We start from the raw sequence: 20734 nt of genomic DNA, 5'->3' as shown, positions 1-20734 counted from the left end.
ACGCTTGGAAGCATTTACATGAATAAGAGCGTGATGATCATGTAACGCTAAGCAAAAATGGATATAAAAACGGACGCGGTGTTATTTGCGTTAAATATTTTAATTGCGTTAAGCTGAAAAAATTAATCGCCCGCGTTAACGCGTTAATTTGCCCAGCCCTAATATATATATACTACCAGTCAAAAGTTTGGAAAACTATTTTGATTGCTTTTGAAAGAAGTCTCTTCTGCTCACCAAGGCTGCATTTATTTGATCCAAAATACAGCAAAAACAGTATTATTGTGAAATATGTTTTATTTTTTCTATTTGAATATATTTTAAAATGCAATTTATTTCTGTGATTCAAAGCTGAATTTTCAGCATCATTACTACAGTCTTTAGAGTCACATGATCCTTCAGAAATCCGTCTAATATGGCGATTTGCTGCTCAAGAAACATTTATTATTATTATCAATGTTGAAAACAATAGAGTAAAGTTTTTTTCAGGATTATTTGATGAATATAAAGTTCAAAATAACAACATTTATCTGAAATATAAAGCTTTTGCAACATTATAAATGTCTATACGGTCACTTGATCAATTTAATACATCCTTGCTGAAAAAATGTATTCATTTCAGTTTCCATGACAGAAGTACAGCTCTATTATAACACATCCTCTGATTTGCTTTTATTTCTCTATCAATGTATGAAAATTCAGCTATGCATCACAGGAATAAATTACATTTTAAAATATATTCAAATAGAAAACGGCTCTTTTACATTTTAATAATATTTCACAATAGTACATCTTTTTTTGTATCAATCATATAAATGCAGCCTTGGTGAGTAGAAGAGACTTCTTTCAAAAACAATCAAAATGGAACAGTTTCCAAACTTTTGACTGGTATATAAAATTAAAGTCAAATAAGGCATAATTGAAAAGCATGGATAAGTTAAAGGGTTGAAAGTCGAACATCCACTGACAGATGTGTGAGACAGATGGAAATGGGGCAATTTCCTAAAAGGTTTGGATTGTCTCATGCTGTTCTGCATTGTGCGTCAGAGGCTAAACACATCTCTCACAATCATCCCCCGGACATCTGACACTGGAGCTCCTAGACTGCCATAGTTTTCTCTATTTTTAGCTTTAGCCATCTGGAAAAATCACCTTGTCATGGCACAACATTTTCAAAATCATCCTGGCATTACAACCTTTACGGTTTCAAATAAGATCTGTAAGGCAGAAAAGCAGATCAAAGCTGATCACGGTCTTATAAATTACACAAAACCTCAGGAAATGTTCAGACGTGTCTAAGTGATACTTCCTGTTTTCAGTTTCAAGGGACATCAAATACAGACAGTGAGACACTAAGTGTCATTGTCATACAGAAACAAGCACACTGAAATAAAATGGACAAAATCATTTGCAAATTCTTCAGTTTTTTACTGCATCTCACAAATGGTACACAAAGAAATGTGGGTTTAAAAAAAATAAAAGAAAAAAATAAATAAATAAAGTCTATATCGTAGTCTCAAACTATATCCAGTTGTCCATTTTGTCTGTATATTCAGTCTCCTCTGCCCTACTTTCTGTTCAGTTCCAATGTCTCCCAGTATCTTTAGGCACAATCCTCTTCAGTCAGCGGTGTACAAAGAGCTTCACTGAGACCTTGACAGAATGGCAGACATAATTCATTTTGATTCGCAGTTATTAGTGATCCTTCACTCCAATAGAATAAATCACACAGAATTGTGCTTTTCAGTTACACTGAGCAAAAGGGATATCTCTGAGATATCGATGGAATTTTATCTCTATGAGATGTTTTATAAATCCATGAGGTATTTGCTTTTGACAAATAGTTTTTTTTCCCTGGGATGCAGAGGTGGAATCCATGCTCCAGGCACATCCTCTTGAGATATAGTTATTGAGTCTTTGGTTCTGCCAACTTCTCTGGCTCCATATCCAAGTCAGTTAAGCAGCAGTAGCACATGATCTGAGCATATTTGGTGAAAGAATCTGTCACGGAGGAAAGAGAGAGAAAAAAGTTGGGGGGATAAAAGAGCTATGGAATCACATGTCCAATACAACTTTGAAACAAAAGAATAATAATAAAAAAACAATAATAAAAATATATATTTCCGTCATATTTTATCTGCCCTATCCTATTGACAAATATCTTTTTCTTATTTTAAGCATAAGACTTATTAAATGTCAATTCTGTTAGAATATGGGATAAGAAAAATACTGTAGATAACTTAAAATATTTAATACAATTGTATTCATAATTGTAGAGTATGGAAATAAGGCTGAAATAAGAAGAGTATTTAAGAGACTAGAGCTGCAAAACATGATATGTCAGTCACATAGCCTTCCTTCTTTGAGACTAGAACATTTTGTGATGGTACTATCTCATAAAACATTTCTGTCTGTATTTGAGGTCCATCTTCAGACCAAAAGAAAACATCTAACCTCTCCTTGGCTTTCATTTGATTAATAGATTCACACAAAAATGTATAAATTAAGCATAACTGTGAACTTGCTATGGTTGTAATTCTTTTACCACATGACTATATGAACAAAATAAAACAGGACAACACTGTAAAAGAGCTGACTTGTTTCTTTTCACTGCTTCTTTATATTCCAGTTACTAAACCGAACTAAACTAAACTAAACTAAAATAATCAAAAGCCCCCGGCAGGTTTGTCATTTTGTCACTTATTGCAGGTTTGTCATTCATTAGTCATTTTAAAACAATCAAGGGACCTGGTTTTCCAAGTTTCCTGACACATATTCAGAGTTTTTCTATAGGGAATAATTGTTTTTTGTACCTACATGTGCCAATGGTCTGCACTTACTACTTCTGTCGTAGTGTTTTGAAAGTGCTGTACTGTATTTACAACGTAAACTGCATAGGAGACTGGCACAGACAAGAAGAAACTTGTGAATAAAGTCGTTATTTTTGTTTGTTTTTTGTGCACAAAAAGTATTCTTGTCGTGTCATAACATTAAGGTTGAACCACTGTAGTCACATTAACTATTTTAATGATGTCTTTACTACCTTTCGTTGCAGTAACAGTGCAGTCTACGAATGGGTCAGAGAGCTCTCGGATTTTATCAACAATATCTTAATTTGTGTTCCGAAGATGAACAAAGTTCTTACAAGTTTGGAACGATGAGGGTGAGTAATTAATGACAAAAAATTTCATTTTTGGGTGAAGTTTGCAGATACTACACCAGTCCTTAAAAAGCCTGGATGTGATAAGTCTGACCTATCAAACTACAGGTCTCTCTCAAATCTTCCCTTTCTCGCTGGGGTTTTGGAACGTGTCGTTGTGGCACAACTCCATTCACACTTGCCATTCAACAAGCTTTTTTAACCTTTCAATCTGGGTTTAGAAAGGGACACAGTACAGAGACCGCCTTGGTTCGAGTTATGAATGACCTGCTTGTCTCAGCTGACTTTGGAGCCACTACCATCTTGGTTTGTTAGATCTGAGAGCAGCATGTGACACATTGTGCCTCTCCATTCTGCTCCGTAGACTTGAGAGTTGGCTTTGTATCTCTGGTACTGTGCTTAAATGGTTAAAATCCTACCTTACTGATCATTTTTGTTGTCTTGAGAAGCAACAAATGTTATATTGGACTGGTCTGTCATGGTGTTCCTCAGGGATCTGTCTCGGGTCCCATACTGTTTAGTATTTAAATGCTTTTTCAATGGCAAATCATTATGAAATATGGCTTAGGGTATCACTTTTTTGCTAATGATATGGCTTAGGGTATCACTTCTATGCTGAATTTGTTGGTCTTACCTGCTAAATCTATCAAACAGCTGCAGTACATCCAGAATTCAGCAGCACATGTTTTCACCTTTACTCCATTACGTCAGCACATCACAGGCGTGCTTTATAATCTGCATTGGCTTCCTGTTCAATCGCATATTGATTTTAAAACTCTCACTCTAACATACAAAGCTGTACATGGAATGGCCCCTTCTTATATCTGTGACTTAGTTTCCCCATAAACACATTCTCGTTCTCTTCGCTCTGCTGATTCTTTTACTCTTCAGCAGTCTCTTTGTAGATTAAAATCTATGGAGGAGAGAGCTTTTTCTGTCGTTGCACCCAGCTTGTGGAATGCACTTCCTCTTACTGTTATTTATGTTCCCACATTTGCCAGTGTCAAGAAGTTGCTAAAAATCTTTTAAAAACTGCTAGCATACAGTAATATGATTAGTATTTTATTGTATTGCTTAGTTGTTTTGTAATGGTTAGTAGTTTTTGATTTAGTGTTTATTTGTACTGTATAATTCTGTAATTTATTTGTTTTATCGCTTTGTTCTAGAAAAGCGCATTATAAATACAATTTATTATTATAATAAATGAGGGTGATTATGCATTTAAATTCATTTATCAGTCTGGCTTTAGGAATTTTGAAGATTAGTTTTAATACAATATTTTGGTAACATTTTATTTTACAGTCCTTGTTACATAAGTTACACGTACTTACTGTAGTAATAACAGTAAATTATGTATAATTACATACAACCAACTCTAAACCAAACCCTAATCCTAAATCTAACCCTATAGTATGTAGTTAAATGTTATTACTCAGTACTGTATAATTACACTGTAACAAGGACACCTCAAAAAATAATGTTTTTTTTATATCCCCTAATGAATGTGTAATATGATTATCCTCACCATTGAGTTTACCGATCCATTTTGGCCTTTTCTCTTTGGGCAAGTAGATACACAGGTAATAAACAGGCACTCCAGACAGTGCGATGGAAACTCCTATGAGGGAGTTAATGGTGTCGCTGTACAGAGGCACGATCACGAGGAACACACTGCACAGGCAGTAGATGAAGGGAAAGAACAATGAGAGCTAATAAAGAAAAAGACAGAAGACAGCTGAGTCAACAAACACAGAATAAGACATTGGGTTAGATTCAAACAAATAAGCAGATGTGAATGCTGGACCACGGATATAGTTACCTTGACAGGTCTGTGTCTGTCAGGCTGAGTAATGCGCAGGTAAATGAGTCCGGCCACAGACAGACCCACATACAGCCAGTAACTGAAGCTGAAGTAGTTGATGAGTTGAAACACATCCTCCACACACAGGAAGATCAGACCCATCACACACTACAAACACACACAAATCCAATGCTTATTAGTGACTATTCAGCTAGATGACTGACATATTGGTCAGCGCAAGATAAAAAAAATCCCCATTAAACATTCAACTGAAGAAAATAGGCTTGAAAGTGATCGTGTGAAACTAAATTATGACTTTTTTGTTATTGTCTAAGTGGATTTAAGTGTGAGAAAATAAAAACGATATAATGACAATGTGTCGACATGGTTTGTTTCCGGGTGCAAGAGTTCAAAGAGTAAACGTTTAGCAGGAGTTAATTATTTTCAATTTCCAGTGAAGGATCCAGTGCGTTGTAGGCAATCTTAAATATGGGGGAGAGAGAACAACACTACAGAAAATCTGAAAAGCATTCATATTTGTAGTCTACATTTCAAACTGGATGACTCTGAGGCCTGAGCACAGGAGGAAAACACATGTGCACTGCAATAAATTCGAAATATAAACACATCGGTTTGTTGATGGATATACACTTGTTAATGCTGATGGTGATGAATTACATTTATGTAATAACATCATAATGTACGTCAAACTGAGTAGCGTCCTGTCCTGCTCAAGTTGTCCTTGCGATGGAGGTTGAGCTTAACTAGTTCTTCCAATATTTTATCATCAAACTCATGCTTGGATTGATATGGTAAAATGTATGTCATTGTTACTGTCTTTACAGTGTGTACAATCCCTGAGGACTGAGGAAGCCTACAGAGCTGAAGTTAATTTATGGTAATTGCATTTCACTTCCGGCATGCGCTGTAAGCGGTAGACTAATCACAACAGACTGGGTCCTCTGGCCAATCAGAGCTTAGTAGCTTGTGCAAAGGAGGGATTTAGAGAGACTGAATCATCAGACAAGTTGTTTGAAAAATATGGTGATATGCAATATATTATGAGAAAATTAGTGTTTTTTGACCTTTGATGCATGTAAACCAGGAGACCTCAAAAACAAAATTAGGAACCTTTAAAATAGCATAATAGGAGCAATTTAATTTGGAAGAAGAGGAAGGGGGAGCACCTTCTGCTCAAACCTCTGAAGCAAAACGCTGTTGCCATTGTGTTCCATTTTGACCATAATGCTGTTTAAAGAGTAGACAAAGTACAATACAATTTCCAGTGATAAAAAGCTACTCTTACTGACTGTCCATGGACGGGGATACAAAAGATCAGTTCAAAAATAACGCCCCCTAGTGCTGAACCATTGACATTTTTTAAAAACAAAGTTTTCTACGTTTCATGAAGCACATGAAGCAGTGCTTCGAAAGCGCCAATCACCAATCATTAGACCCTCTTATTCTTGAACCCCTCCCTTCGAAGCACGATCAAAGATAAATAAAGAAACTTTCCAATAGATAAAGACTTATACTTCTAGATAAAGATTATATTGTAGTATCGTATTATCATGGATAATCTGGTCCAGATAATGTACATACTGGTACTTGGAGAAAAAGGAAAGAGACTTACATTAAAGAGGAGTGCAGGTACAGGAGTGTAGCGCTCAGCATGGATCAGACTTAAGCTGATAGGAAGGTGGCCTTCTCTCGCCCCCACAAAAAACAACCTGACACCAAGGAACGCAACCAGCATTATATGCATATATCAAGACTTGAAAGTCCTTCTTGTTTTAACTGGAGCCAGAAAGTTTTACCTGGAGGCAGCAATGATGGAGGCATTGAGTCCTCCATAGCAAGACATTGCCACAGCGATGGGAACGATCCAGCTAACGGGACCTAGCACTTGATTTCCAAATGTCTACAGATGGGGACACAAACTAGACGGTTTAATCAAATGATGGTGTAATTAATACAATAAACTCATAACGATCATATATTTGATACTTTGAAAGATCCTTACTACAGCCACTGCATCACTACCCATGAAAGAAGGCATGTCCAGAACTACATAGTAGGCCACGTTGGTCAGCAGGTAGATGATTGTCACTATTGGCATGGAGATGGCTATAGCGATGGGAAGGTTCCTATGAATGATCAAGGAGGAAGATTAAACACTTAGGATAAATGTACTGTATTAGGATCAGGATGCATACATTTTTATGTATCATTGGATAACAGTGTCTGCTAAATTATTAAATGATAATGTAAACGTAGAAAGATAAACACACAAATGTCTAATCTTATAATGAGTTCACTGGTCCAGAAGTTACTCACCAACAATATTCTGATTTAAATTTTGTAAAATATTTGTCAAGAACCTGAGAGTACTAAACTTTAGCCAAAATAATGGAGATGCATACTATTGTGTACTAGAGGAGTAGAGTTTGATGACAAACTTTGATTTTGGCTTGACAAAGCCTTGTCTGAAAGTTTGAAATATCTTTCAAAAGCTTGAAGTTTAAAGAGTTTACTCAAAGAAGTCAATAGAAATGTTGTAAACACGTCCAAGCGTATTGTTAACATGTTTTAGCAAGTTATTAGCATGTTTTAGCATGATTTATCATGTTCTTGGCATGCATCAGCACATTGCTAACATGTTTTAGCATGTTGCTAGCATGTTTTAGCATGTTGCTAGCTTTTTTTAGTATGGTGCTAATATGTTTCTAGCATGTTTAACATTGTTAGCATGTTTTAACATTGTTAGTATGTTAACATGATTTAGCACATTGCTAATATTTCATCATGTTGCTATACCATGCTTTACATTGCTTGCATGCTTTAACATGTTGGTAGCATGTTTTAGCACCTTTCTAACATGATTTAACAGTTTGCTAACATGTTTTAGCATTTTGCTAGCATGTTTCTAGCACAATTTCATACACAGCTATAATTTTTTAACATGTTACTAGCATGAATGAACACATTGCTAACATGATTTTGCATGTTGCTAGCATGCTTTAAAATGTTGCAAGCACATGGCTAACATGTTAACATGTTGGCATAGGATAGTTGTTAAGCTTTGCTACTGAGTGACAGCTTAAATACTGTGTCCCAATTCAGAGGCTGCATCCTTCGAAGGCCGTGAAGGTCGGACCATTGTTAAATGGGATGGTCTTGCCTACTAAGGATTGTTCTTGTCGCCTAGCAACTGTGAGAACTGCCATTGATAGTGACAGTAATGTTTGTAGCCTACTGGACTTTTTTTGAAAATAACTGTCTGAAAACAAAACAGGCTTCAGTATAAACTATACAAAATCGATGCACATAATGTATCATTAGATATTTGAGTAAGTTACCCAATACTTGCATTTAAAAGTGTAATCTGTAATGTCTCTCAAATAATCCTGTCGTCACTAGCGCTCAATGAATTCTGGGGTAGGCAAGGCCAAGATGGATCCATCTGTTCTATCCTTAATTGCCTGGGAAACGAAAGACGCATTTGAAGGAGCCTTCTAATTGGGATTAGCCTTTGTTGCGCCGCTGTGATCAGCCTTCGAAGGATGTCGCCTCTTGAATTGGGACGCAGTTTATAAGAGGTTATATTGCATGTAAGTTTTGAACCCTTCAATGAAAGTCTACTGGAATTTGGGGGTGTTCGGAAGTCCGATACAGGAATTCCATTAGTTGGATCAGTTAGAAAAGATATAGCAACCCGAGTCAGAACAATCTGAAGGTCTGGTCCGAGTTTGGTGGTTCTAGCTTTAAAGCTGGGAGGAGATACTGTTTAAATGTAGTCTCAGAAGTGTCAGGACCAGTGAACGGAGGACTCAAAAGCAGAGGGTTCGTGAAAGAGTTTATTTGAACACTTCAGGGAACAAACAACCTTCAAAGTGTAGCAACACGTGGACAAAAAGGAATGTATGGGAGCTCCAGAGCCGTCCGTACAGACATCTGCGGACACACAGGCTGTGGAGACCACCCTAGGTGCAGCGCCCAACAAGATGGGCAGTGAGACGAGACAGAGAACAGCAAGCGCACGGCCTACTGTATCACTCATCGTCTAAGCATCCTGGGCACAGCAGCAAACAGAGGTAATTGACAGCACAGATCAAAAAGCACATGAGACGAGGCACACAAAAATGTACTGACAACAAGGGGCGGGCACAGCAGAGAATACAAGGGAAAAGGGAACAAGCGACAGGTGAGGGCAATCAGCTCGTGATCCTTGATCTTTAGACAATACAGACAAAAGGAAAGCCGATGATGCACCCTGAAAAGTGACAAGAAGAAAGAGGAAAAAGGCAGGAAGAAGAAGAAGAAATAGCAAGTAGATTTGTCAAGCCAACATAAGGTGCTTCCAATTCTGTGGCATCCCCTGTATAGAATGGTGTAGAACAGTGCAACATCTAACATTTAATGAATGTTTAAAACAAATATTTAAATACAAATATTTTAAATATTTAAAAATATTTATTTTAAATATTTTAAATATATATTTTTAAATATTTTAAATATTTGTATTTAAATATTTTTTAAAACATTCATCCATTTTTCCTGTTCATGGGTCGACTGTCCCTCCCCTGCCTTTCATCATCTACGCCAACAGGTTAACTTAAAATTTGTGGTGAAAACTTTTAAATTGAAGTGATTTAGCACCAAAACAATTAAATACATTTTGTAAAATTCATGTATTTATGTGCACCGAAAAAGTTCTGATGCAAAATGTCCACCTGACATGCATTTAGGCATGTAGACATGGTCAAGACGATCTGCTGAAGTTCAAAATGGACCAACATCTCTGAGGAATGTTTCCAGCACCTTGTTGAATCTATGCTATGGAGAATTGAGGCAGTTCTGAGGCCAAAGGGGGTTCAAACCCGGTACTACAATGTACTTACTACAACTTAAAAAAGTGAGGAAACCTGTTGCCTTAAAATCAATCAAATAAACTTCATGCACAATTGAAAAAAGTTATGGGAATTGTCAAGCTCACATAACTGATTTCTTTCCAAGTTAAGTCAATTTATCACTTTTTACAGTGTACCAAGGTGTACCTAATAAAGTGGCCTGTGAGTGTAAATTGGCCCAGATGCACAGTTAATGGATAAGACCTAATGTTACTGTGACAATATCCAGATAAATGCACTGTATACGAAAAACATCAAAAGGGAAATGCTTCACCTCTCAGGGTTCTTGATCTCCTCAGTAACAAAGTTGAGCGTGTCCCAGCCAGAGTAGGAGAACAGAGCCGAATAAAGAGCGAGAGCAATGCTGCCTGCCTCCGTGGAGGAACCCTCAAATGGGTTATCAAAGTTCTTTGTCTCTCCTGTGGCGCACATGAAATATGAGGAACAGAAAAAGAAAATTATAAGATTGAGCAGTACATGAAAGACCCGGAGTCAAACAACAAAACCAGTGTAGGTGCAACCTGAGCTATGTTTAAGACAAAGCTACTGGAAGGCAAGCCTGCAATCTTTAGCCAAAAAAGCGTAGCACTAATGCTATCACAAAGGATACAAGAGGCCGGTTGTTGGAATGGATATCAATGGAGGAGAGGCTTTACTACGCTGAATAAACTGTTTTTTGTGAGATTTGATAAATATTTTAATAAATAAATGTATTTACTTTTCAAACAGATTCAAATCTAATATTAAATGTGGTTTGATGCACACTGTAGTGACCAGTAATCTGCAGCTAATAGAGTCATTTGCACTCTTTTTTCCGCTCAGTGAAGCACATTCCACAAACATTGCAGTCCTACTGTATATTTACAAGCACTACAACACCAACTATAGAACATTATTCACAAGACGATTGCACAAGAAACTGTGTGTAACGTAAACTGTCACTGACTGTCATAAAACTCACGTGAAGTTAGCCAAGTTAGCTATTACGCTTTTTCCAATGATAAGAGCCACAGACTCTCTCATCTCCCAATAATAAGACAATCTCTGATTAAGAGCTACTTCTTTGTTAATGCAATCTCAATTTCTCTTATTTACGGCGACAAATCCAACTAAAAACAGCAGTATCCCCTCAAAACGTACCATTAATAATCTTGATGATGCCCATTGTGATGACGAGGAGCAGAGACATGATCTTGGTGTAGGTGAAAATATCTTGAACCAAAGTGCCCCACTTTACATAAGCACAGTTTATGAAGATCAGAATACCTGAGGAAAGAGGAGGAACACATTAAATACATTATGAAATCAGTTGTTTGAGTATCAGAACACTTACTATTAATGTTTCAACCAGAAGATGACTCACAAGATATTACACAAGAGGCTGGTTCTTTGTTTTAGTCTATACTTCTCAGAAATTACAGCAGGCATTTACCATGAATACAGTACAGGTTGGTGTCCCAATTTTTGTCTATAAAATGCTTTTTTTAAATGAGAACTGTTCAGTATAAACTTCAACATATAAGATCACGCATGAAAGTAAGTCGTCCAAAACAAATCAAATGTCTATTTTATCATATCAAATGTTGATTTTGACCTGTCCCATCTCCCACCACAAAACAAAAATCATTGTAAAACATGTAATATTTAGCTTTGTCCCACATTTTTCTTGTAACCTTGTTGTTACACAGTAATGTACATTTTGTAATTTTGCCTCTAATAATTTGTCATTAATAATTGTACTTCAACTGAACTGAACTTAATGGAATTGAACACTTGAATTATTGAACTATTAAATTATTGCCAAGGCAACATTTTATTATTCATTACAACTAATATTTATATTTTATGTCAGCTTAATTTCACTTACAGAAATGTTTTTTATATATATTTTTAATTGTAAGTTACCAATAATAACCCTGACCTGTGATGTTATCTGCATTTATGAAGCTCAACCATTTGTTCAACACCTTTTTTTATATAGACACACACACACACACACACACACACACACACACAAACACACACACACACACACACACACACACACACACACACACACACACACACACACACACACACACACACACACACACGCATGTTTGGTTTCCATGTTTTATGGGGACTTTCCATAGGCGTAATGGTTTTTATACCGTACATACCGTATATTATATCCCCCTACACTGCCCCTGCCCCTAAACCTAACCCTCACAGGAGACATTCTGCAATTTTACATTTTCAAAAAACATCACTTAGTCTGATTTATAAGATGTTTTCCTCATGGGGACCTAAAAATGTCCCCACAAGGATGAGAATTTCGGATATTGCTATCTTTGTGGGGACATTTTGTCCCCATAACGTGATGATTACCAGTCCACACACACACACACACACACACACACACACACACACACACACACACACACACACACACACACACACACACACACACACACACACACACACACACACACACACACACACACACACACACACACACACACACACACACACAGAGTATATATATATACACCTGTATGTGTGTATTTTAAACCAAGTTTTACAACTACACAAACACACAAACATATATGATCAATAAGTTATGACATATTTTTACATTGCTTAAACTCATCAAAATAAGTTTCGTTAAATACATTTTCAATTTATTTTATAAGTTATACAAGATTCAACTAATTTTAAAACCAATTTAAGTTGAAATGACAAACATCCAAGTTGATTGTCCTTAATATAAAGCAGCCACTAGTTTTACAGTATATACTGTATGTGTGTGTATGGATATAAAGTCATTTAAAATCAGCTCCTTCCTTTTATATTGTATTCTACAGGTTGAGTAAGCCTACTAATCAAACATTTGCCAAAAACAAACAAATGGCTTTGTGTTGATTTACTTTCTTTCTGTACCCTATTCTTGGAAAGTGCCAGGTCCGAGCTCAGCTAGCACATTAATTGTGTGTTGTTACAGCCTGTCCTCATGCACTGAGTGGATCGTGTCCCTGCTTTCTGAGAACACATTTAGCTCTGACTGGAAACTGTGTGAAGGCAACAGCTGCTAAGAAGGAAAGAGAAAGAAAAACATCTTCTGTTGTGTGTTAGAGCAGTGACAACTGGGCAAAACCGATAAAAGTGCCACATTCATCCCTGCTTCGGGTTTCACTTTATTCAAACTATACTTTACTCAAAATAATTATATAGATTTGTAGTTTTGAACAGTTATGTTGTCTATGCAACACGATTACAAATAGATGCTGTAAATACACTCAGGTTTAGATAACATGAGCCATCAACAAAAGTACTTTTGGACTTGTAATAGTGATACCATTGTATTCTTTGAAGTAACTTGGAGTATCATGTAAAATATAATGGTGTGAGAAGATGTTAATCATTCAGTACCATTGTATTACTGTAGTATTCTTTGTAAGATGTACCCTGGGACGTGTTGTTGATCTTTCACCCAAATACCAGTGTCTCCAACAGTCGAGCCAGCTGAGTCACAAAATAGACTAAAATGTGGTCTGGTTCACAGGCTCCACAACAACTAGAGCCAACATTCACCAGTATTAAGATAATAGATACAAATACTGGACTAGAATCTGCTAAAATATGTGCTATGGTTAGGTTCTTCACAGTGATGGCTGTTATATTACGCAACACCTTGTGTGTGCTATAGCAGATCATATTTGCTTGCTGCTTGTTTGTTTCTAATAGTATAGGCTATACATTCTCTTTTTCAATTAATCAAGCAGGTAGCTATTACATATGGTAACACTTTATTTTAAGGTGTCCTTGTTACACGTTACATATTTACTAAAATAACAACTATAAATGATGCATAATTACATGTAATCATCCTAATCCTATTGTAAGTAAGTACATGTACTTCATTAATATTACTAAGTACTTAAATGTATAATTACACTGTAACAGGGACACATTAAAATAAAGTGTAACTGAAATTAGTATAGTAGATGATTCATGAGTGCACATTATTATTTTTTTTTAATTCTCTTCATAATCTTTCATTTAATTCAATAGCTTGACTCACTTCTGAAACAACTTTCTTTTTCGGATGACGTCATCTAGGCTATATGAGTTTTTTACAGGTTTATTGGTTCATTCTGGCATGGAACGACGCCTTTTCACAAACTAATTTTGTTTTTCGCATCACATTAGGGAAGTACAATGGGTTACGATTGCTGTTTTATGTTGACTAACAGAAGGATATGCTGTATGTGTCTCAGGGGAATTGTGAAGTGATGAAAGAAAGGGTTTCGTGAGTAGTGATGTGAAAGACAGCAGAAGGGGGAAAACATTTTCACAGACTGAAAAAAAAAAAAAAAGAATTCTGACAAAACGTCTACAATAAACTAAATATTTGAAATGTAAATATTTTGCATTTATTTTTTTGTATATTTACGGTGTTGTCCAGGACACCCTTCCTTAAAGGTGCAGTAAGCGATTTCTGAGAATCGTTGTTGAACACTGTTGATATTTGACATCAACCCAAACAAACACCTCCCTTTATTGCTCCGCCCCCACAATGCACAAACACGCAATGCAGATTGGATCAGTGTTTCCAAGTCTGCAGTTTTTTAGTCCTCCCCAGCAATTGGGCTGGTTTTGTTACGCAAAGTTGGCAACCCTGGAGTGGAAGTCTCTTTATCATAGCAGAAGCAAAGCAAAATAAAGCTTCACTAAGATCGTGAACGGACGACAAGGAAGAACCCAACATGTTGTATTTAGACGCAAGAGTTTGTTGTTAGTCGCCAGCAGCACACACTCAAAACCAATGTTACTCATGTATGGAGCAGAAACAGCGCAACCTCTGCGTCCATTTTCAGGCCTTCCCGTTTCGGTCTCTCCAGCACTGGAAAGCTTTTCTAATATTAACGTGGGTCCTAAAGCCATCTCTCTTTCTACAGTCTTTCTTCAAATCTCCCTCTTGCTCACTCTCTCTCCTCCCTCATCATTATTGGACACACCCCCTACTGCTTACTGGCTAGAAATTTGTTGTGCTGCTCGGTCCAATTCACTTTCAACAGCGTTTCTCAGAAATCGCTTACTGCATCTTTACAGCCTGAACAAAAACATGGTGAATGTGATTTCACTAAGTGTAACACGCTCCTGGATCAACATATTTGTTGATCCTGGAACAACATTCCAATCAACCAATAAGATGTGAGGGACAAGTTTAGAGTTTATGCTTACAACCAGGGTTATATCAGTGTTATTCACCATCATTTCACTCTGATTTTAGCGATAACTTAGGTCAGGTTTAGGGATAGGGTTAGGACAAAATTTTCAGACAGGAATGTTGAGCAAAACCACGTGGCAAAACAACGGTGACTCAAAAACATAGTATGTTATTGTGATTTCTTGTTTTAAAGGTGCAGTGTGTAATACTTTGTTGGGGGCGTGGTTATGGGGGGATTATTTAGTCAATACTTCAAGAAGGTCCATATTTTAAAGCTCTTTCTAACTTGTACTCAGCCTTAAAACTAACATATAGTTCTTGTAATTGTTTAACTACAGCATTTGTTACTAAAAGGGTTTATTTACAAAGCAAGACCATTGACGGCTCCTCATTACCATGCAGGCCAATGTTAACTTTTTCCTTTCTTTTTTTTAATCTATAGCATTTGTTATGAAAAATAGCAACATAGTTAGAAAATATAGCTACAACATGCCACAGGTGTAAGTAATATACATCTTTAGTGAAAAATCTATTCCCTTAACTGATTATCTATTATAAATTCTACAACTAGTCAAAATTTACCACAATAAATACAATAGAACTTTGACATTTGACACTGGATAAATTCTAGTAAATGTGGTCATCAGGAGTTTAAGAAGCTTGCAGGATGATGCTTCCCCTCTTTTCGTCAGTCATTTAGTGGCTGTTTTAGCTCATGTTCGACTTTCTCTGTAGTGTTTTACTAAATTGTCAATAGAATTCAAATGGGACACACATTTTATCATCAGCGTCGCATAGGAACAGCTCGTGCAAATCTTTGTTAATACTCGACGCGTCTGCACGAGCGCGAGGGTGCGCACAGCAAAAATTACGCATCGACGCGTCTGCACGAGCGCGAGGGTGCGCACAGCAAAAATTACGTCATTGCGGAGTGGGCGGTCGTGCGCGTTGAGAGCGCGAGATCCCATTTCGCTTGGCGTTGTGCCAAGCGGACGAGGCGCGCACGCAGTCAGTGGACGCTTGTGCTGCAGAGCCAGGCGAAAGTATAAACAAGACTTAACACTTTTGGAGCGTGATGGTGAATGATGGTGATTTGGGCGCCCGATATAAAGGCGAGAAGTAGCGGTACGCAAGAAAAGGTGCAGGTATGCTTAAGAGCAAAATGTAGAGGTGAGTACCGCCCCACTCCGAGCACTGCTCAGACGACGACATCTTTGTCCTGTCTCGGCCACCATAGTTTCTCTATGTGCTTTGAGAGGGAGCGGTGAGTGGTTGCAATTTGCGCTTAAATTTACACAGTGCACCTTTAACTAAAGGGAAAGTTCTGTCATCATTTACTCATGTTCTTCCAAACCTGTATGACTTTCTTTCTTCTGTGGAACATAATAGAAGATATTTTGAAGAAAGCAAGGAACTAAACAACATCGGAGACATTTCTCAAAATATCTTCTTTTGTGTTTCACAAAAGATATAAAAAGTCATCCAATTTTGGAACGACATGACAGACTTTTCATATTTGGGTGAACTATCGCTTATTCAAAAGAGCTTTTTTGTAAAGAGTTAGCGCTATAAGCAAAAATCCAAAGAAAGGATGGTTAATGGAAAATGGTTAACTTTTTTTAAAATGTAAATTTAAAAGACAAATGCATTTTTCATGAATAAGAAAAAAAAAATACAGCATAAAGTGATTTTTTGTAAATTCTAATCAGGCACTGAATTGGGTACACAGCCATATTTTCAATGGGAATATGTAGGACAGACCTGAGATCTCCAAAATTGGGAGAATGAAAAAATGAAAATGAAACATTTCCTTTTGATCTAAAATAAGAAAGTTATAAAATATGCTATATGTATAAATAAAAATTCCTATTTAACTAAATTTGCTCCGTGAGAGAAGAGCCCGGAGCTTGTGGCCAGTAGCGTTCAGACCGGAGTTTGAACCTCCAAGGGGCACAGGCTCTCTCCCAACAAGTGGCTAACTAATCAACCGAAAAAGGAATGTCGTTTCAGAGGTGGCGCAAGGTATTACATTTCAATTACAGATTACAAAAACAATATGTTTCTTTAGAACAACTACAAATAATAAGACCAGGAATGTTTACGAAAGCAAACAAGACTTGACACGCTAAGAGCAATCGAAATGAGGACTCACAGAGACAAGCCGCTGCTATCAGTCTCACAGCATCGTACGGAGGCTGACAGGTAGGGTAGAGCGCTTCCACCAGGTAGTTGGCAAACGTCAGCGAGATGACAGCCTGACTGGCTGGCTCCACCAGCAGGATGGACGTCCACAGGCGAATGAAAGCAAGGAAACCCCCAAAGGCCTCCAGGATGTACGCATAACTAGCACCAGACTTGGTAATAGTGGTTCCAAGTTCTGCATAACACAGTGCGCCAAACACGGAAAATATGCCACCGAGAGCCCAGATGACCAGCGAAAGGCCGTAAGAGGAGCTGTACATCAACACACCCTTGGGCGACACGAAAATGCCCGAACCAATCATGTTGCCCACAATTAAGCAGATGCCATTGGTGAGGGAGATCTCCCTCCTCATGATCATCTTCTCCTCCTGTAGGTCTGGACCATTGCAGGCTCCAGCTGGTTTCTTCACGTCCAGGTCTCCCCGAGACCCCGGACAGAGTTCCATTAGTTTCTTCATGCTGGAGGAAACAAAAGTCAACAAGTATTAAAGCTGTAATCACTAGTAAAACACAATTATGATGATGATTGTGGTGGTGGTTTTATTTGGATTTAACATCCAAGTTAACTTGATATCTTGTTTTTGACTAATTACTTGCAATTGTACTAGGAAATTACCAAACAGTTTGTCTAGATATCCATCTATATACAGTAAATTGTCACATTTTTTAACATTTAATTTGTGATTGGCATAAAATATTAAATAATATTACCAGCAAAATTTTCTGGTGACACTTCACAATAAGGTTCCATTAGTTAACATTAACTCATTAACTCGCATTTTCTAACAATGAGAAATACATTTGTTATGGTATTTATTTATCTTTGTTAATGCTAGTTCATAAAAAATACTATTAAAATCTGTTCATTGTTAGTTCATGTTAGCTTAAATCCATTAAATATTAGACACTTTTAGAACTTAATTTTTAATAATGTATGTGTAAATGTTGAAATGAACAAACTAAGATTAATAAATGTTTTAGAAGTCTTTTTCACTGTTAAATAATCTCATTAACTAATGTTAACAAAGAAAATGATTGAATTACACCGTTTTTATTTATTGTTGTCTTGAGCATTCAGCATTACAAATTAGTTTGTAAGATAGTTTAGTAGTAGACAGCTTGAAGTAAATTCCATTTTGTAAATAGTTTGTTCAAATGAGCCAATAACAATAATAATCATAATAAAAATGTAAATATTTCACAGGCAATGCTACTAACCCTTGGAAATTATCAACAAAACAGCCACCGTGGGGGCAATAGTTTGGAGTCCTATTTAGCATTTTAAATGTAGTGCCAAAAAACAAACTGGTGTACTTTACCTTTAATCATGTTAGAAGGAATGCGGTGGGGAAAAAAATCATACAATTGGATTGTGGAGAGGAAGAGTGTACAGATGAGTTATGCAAGTTTCCAGAGTGGTGGTGATCCTGGTCAGAATGAAGAAAACTAGACTATCAGGGTCAACAGGATGAGTGCTGTCGCAATCCCAGACCGCAGAGAGAGAGAGAGAGGGAGAGACCCTGATGTGTTTTTCCACCGGAGGCAAAATGGGTTCTTGAGTTGCCCTTTCTATTTTAAGAGGTCTGTACTGAGAGAGAGAGAGAGAGAGAGAGAGAGAGAGAGAGAGAGAGAGAGAGAGAGAGAGAGAGAGAGAGAGAGAATGCCAGTCCTCTCCTATTGATAGTAAAAGTAGCTCAGCAAAACCCTGTTGAACTAAAGAAATGTCTTTGTTATCAGATCCGTTTGAGCTCTGGCTGTGGAATTCTGTTTAAAGATAGACTGCTTCCCCTTTACTAGAGGTGTTTGCTAAGGCAAGCAGCACTATTACTATTGCTCATTTTGAACACTCTGACCCCGAGTATTAAACTTGCGCAATTCATTCTTTGGTTCATGCAATGACACCGCAACTTATGCATCTTTTTGAGTAGATACTTATTCAACGAACCCACAAGGAGCATTTTTCCCAGACTGATGATAAAACTGGTTAAAATCCCATACATTTACAATACAGGAGACATATTTAGTGACAAGGGCCTGTATTCACAATGATTTATCACCTCATTATTATAAGTTCTAAGAAGAGGACTTCTTAAAACCTGTGCACAAAGCTGATAAGAGATGCTTTACTAAGGAAAACGGGAATATCGTAAGGTAAGAGGTGGAGGCAGAAAAAAGTAACAACCTCCAGCAAGACAACACCCAAAAAGGGAATGATTTTGCAGGTGGTGGCCATAGACAATTGTTCTCTCCTTATTCTTCCTGACTGACAGGGCCGTAGAAGGGCAACAACTCAACAGCAGGACTGGTATCTGCTCTGTGCGAAAAGGAACAGGAGGAGCACTGCCAGAGCCCCACAAAATGACCTCCAGCAGGCTACTGGATTGCATGTTTCTAACCAAACTGTCAGAAACAGACTTTATGAGGGCGGCATGAGGGCCTGCTCAGCACCGTGGATGAGAACAGGTTCACACTGAGTACATGTGACAGACATGAAAGAGTCTGGAGATGCCATGGGGAACGTTTTGCTGCGTGCAACATCATCCAGCATGAACGGTTTTGCGGTGGGTCAGTGGGGAGGAATATCCTTGGAGTGTCGCAAAGACTTCCACATGCTAGCCAAAGCTTCTACTTTTACTGGAGTAATATTTCATTAGGGTACCTGTACTTTACTCAAGTATTGGATTTGTACTTTGCCCATCACAGGCTAATAAACCACCTTCTTGCCAGCTTGAAAATAATTGGGTGCTGCCTTACTAGCTAGGAAACAACCAACAAAACAACAAGATTGCTCTAAAGTTGGACATTGAAAGTGAGCTTTCCCATGATCTTTGTATAGCTACTTTATTTCACAACTATAAGAACTTACTGGAAGTCTCCATCATTGACTCCAGCAGAGAGGTGTCCGCATCGATGCCTCCTTCTCTTCACAAACTCCCCGTTCCATAGATGTCCATCATATCGAACCACTTCCAATTCTTTCAGTTTACACTACTCCAGCTGTTGTGGTCATTCACCTTACGGTAGTCGCTCCGCAGCTTCTTGCATTTTAATATGGCACTGCTCGGACGTCTGCTGGAACCCCTCGGCAGCCATCCTCTCAGAAACATGCTGCAAAAAATGGTCACCTCCTGGGTTGACCATGGTGCAGTTCTGCGCCCCGACATTGTGTTGCAATGGTATTGTGTTTTAAAAATAGCACCTCTTGTGTTGTCTATCTCCTTGTAGCACACGCAATTGACGATTCTCTGTCAATCAATCAATGTTCTGTAGTGAGTGTAGCTCCACCCTTTAGTACCGAACTACTGTCCTAGGTACCCCAAAACGTGGGGTGGTACGGTTTGGAATTAGGGTACCATTCACAACTTCTGACAATGGAAAAGGCAAAAATTGCATACGGTACTGAACTGTACTGCTTAGTGGAAGCGAGTCGTTACTGCTGTTAGGTACCGGGATGA

General features: G+C 37.6%; 1 protein-coding gene across 1 annotated transcript; it reads right to left on the bottom strand.

The window, feature by feature from the left end:
• Positions 1 to 1404: 1404 nt before the first annotated feature.
• On the bottom strand, positions 1405 to 18994 carry LOC307128277 (Y+L amino acid transporter 2). The gene is made up of 10 exons (XM_079820009.1): positions 18599 to 18994; positions 17230 to 17738; positions 11009 to 11134; positions 10143 to 10287; positions 6982 to 7105; positions 6776 to 6879; positions 6592 to 6688; positions 4977 to 5126; positions 4683 to 4866; positions 1405 to 1998 (listed from the first exon to the last, which is right to left on the bottom strand). The coding sequence occupies exons 2-10, from the start codon at positions 17735 to 17737 to the stop codon at positions 1904 to 1906; spliced, it is 1533 nt and encodes a 510-aa protein (XP_079676135.1). The 5' UTR covers position 17738; positions 18599 to 18994; the 3' UTR covers positions 1405 to 1903.
• Positions 18995 to 20734: the final 1740 nt, after the last annotated feature.

This window comes from Gobio gobio, assembly GCF_949357685.1.
Source record: "Gobio gobio genome assembly, chromosome: 6".
NCBI classification, from domain to species: Eukaryota; Metazoa; Chordata; class Actinopteri; order Cypriniformes; family Gobionidae; genus Gobio; species Gobio gobio.
This window is presented reverse-complemented; position numbering and strand designations above follow the sequence as displayed.

What these genes read in the sequence shown, in the direction of transcription:
- LOC307128277 (XM_079820009.1), bottom strand. Translation starts at nt 17,737, where the DNA reads ATGAAGAAACTAATGGAACTCTGTCCGGGGTCTCGGGGAGACCTGGAC. An exon ending in TCCATCATTGCTGCCTCCAG is followed by an intron (nt 6,689 to 6,775) that starts GTAAAACTTTCT and finishes CCTTGGTGTCAG; the next exon opens with GTTGTTTTTTGTGGGGGCGA. An exon ending in ACAGACACAGACCTGTCAAG is followed by an intron (nt 4,867 to 4,976) that starts GTAACTATATCC and finishes TTTCTTTATTAG; the next exon opens with CTCTCATTGTTCTTTCCCTT.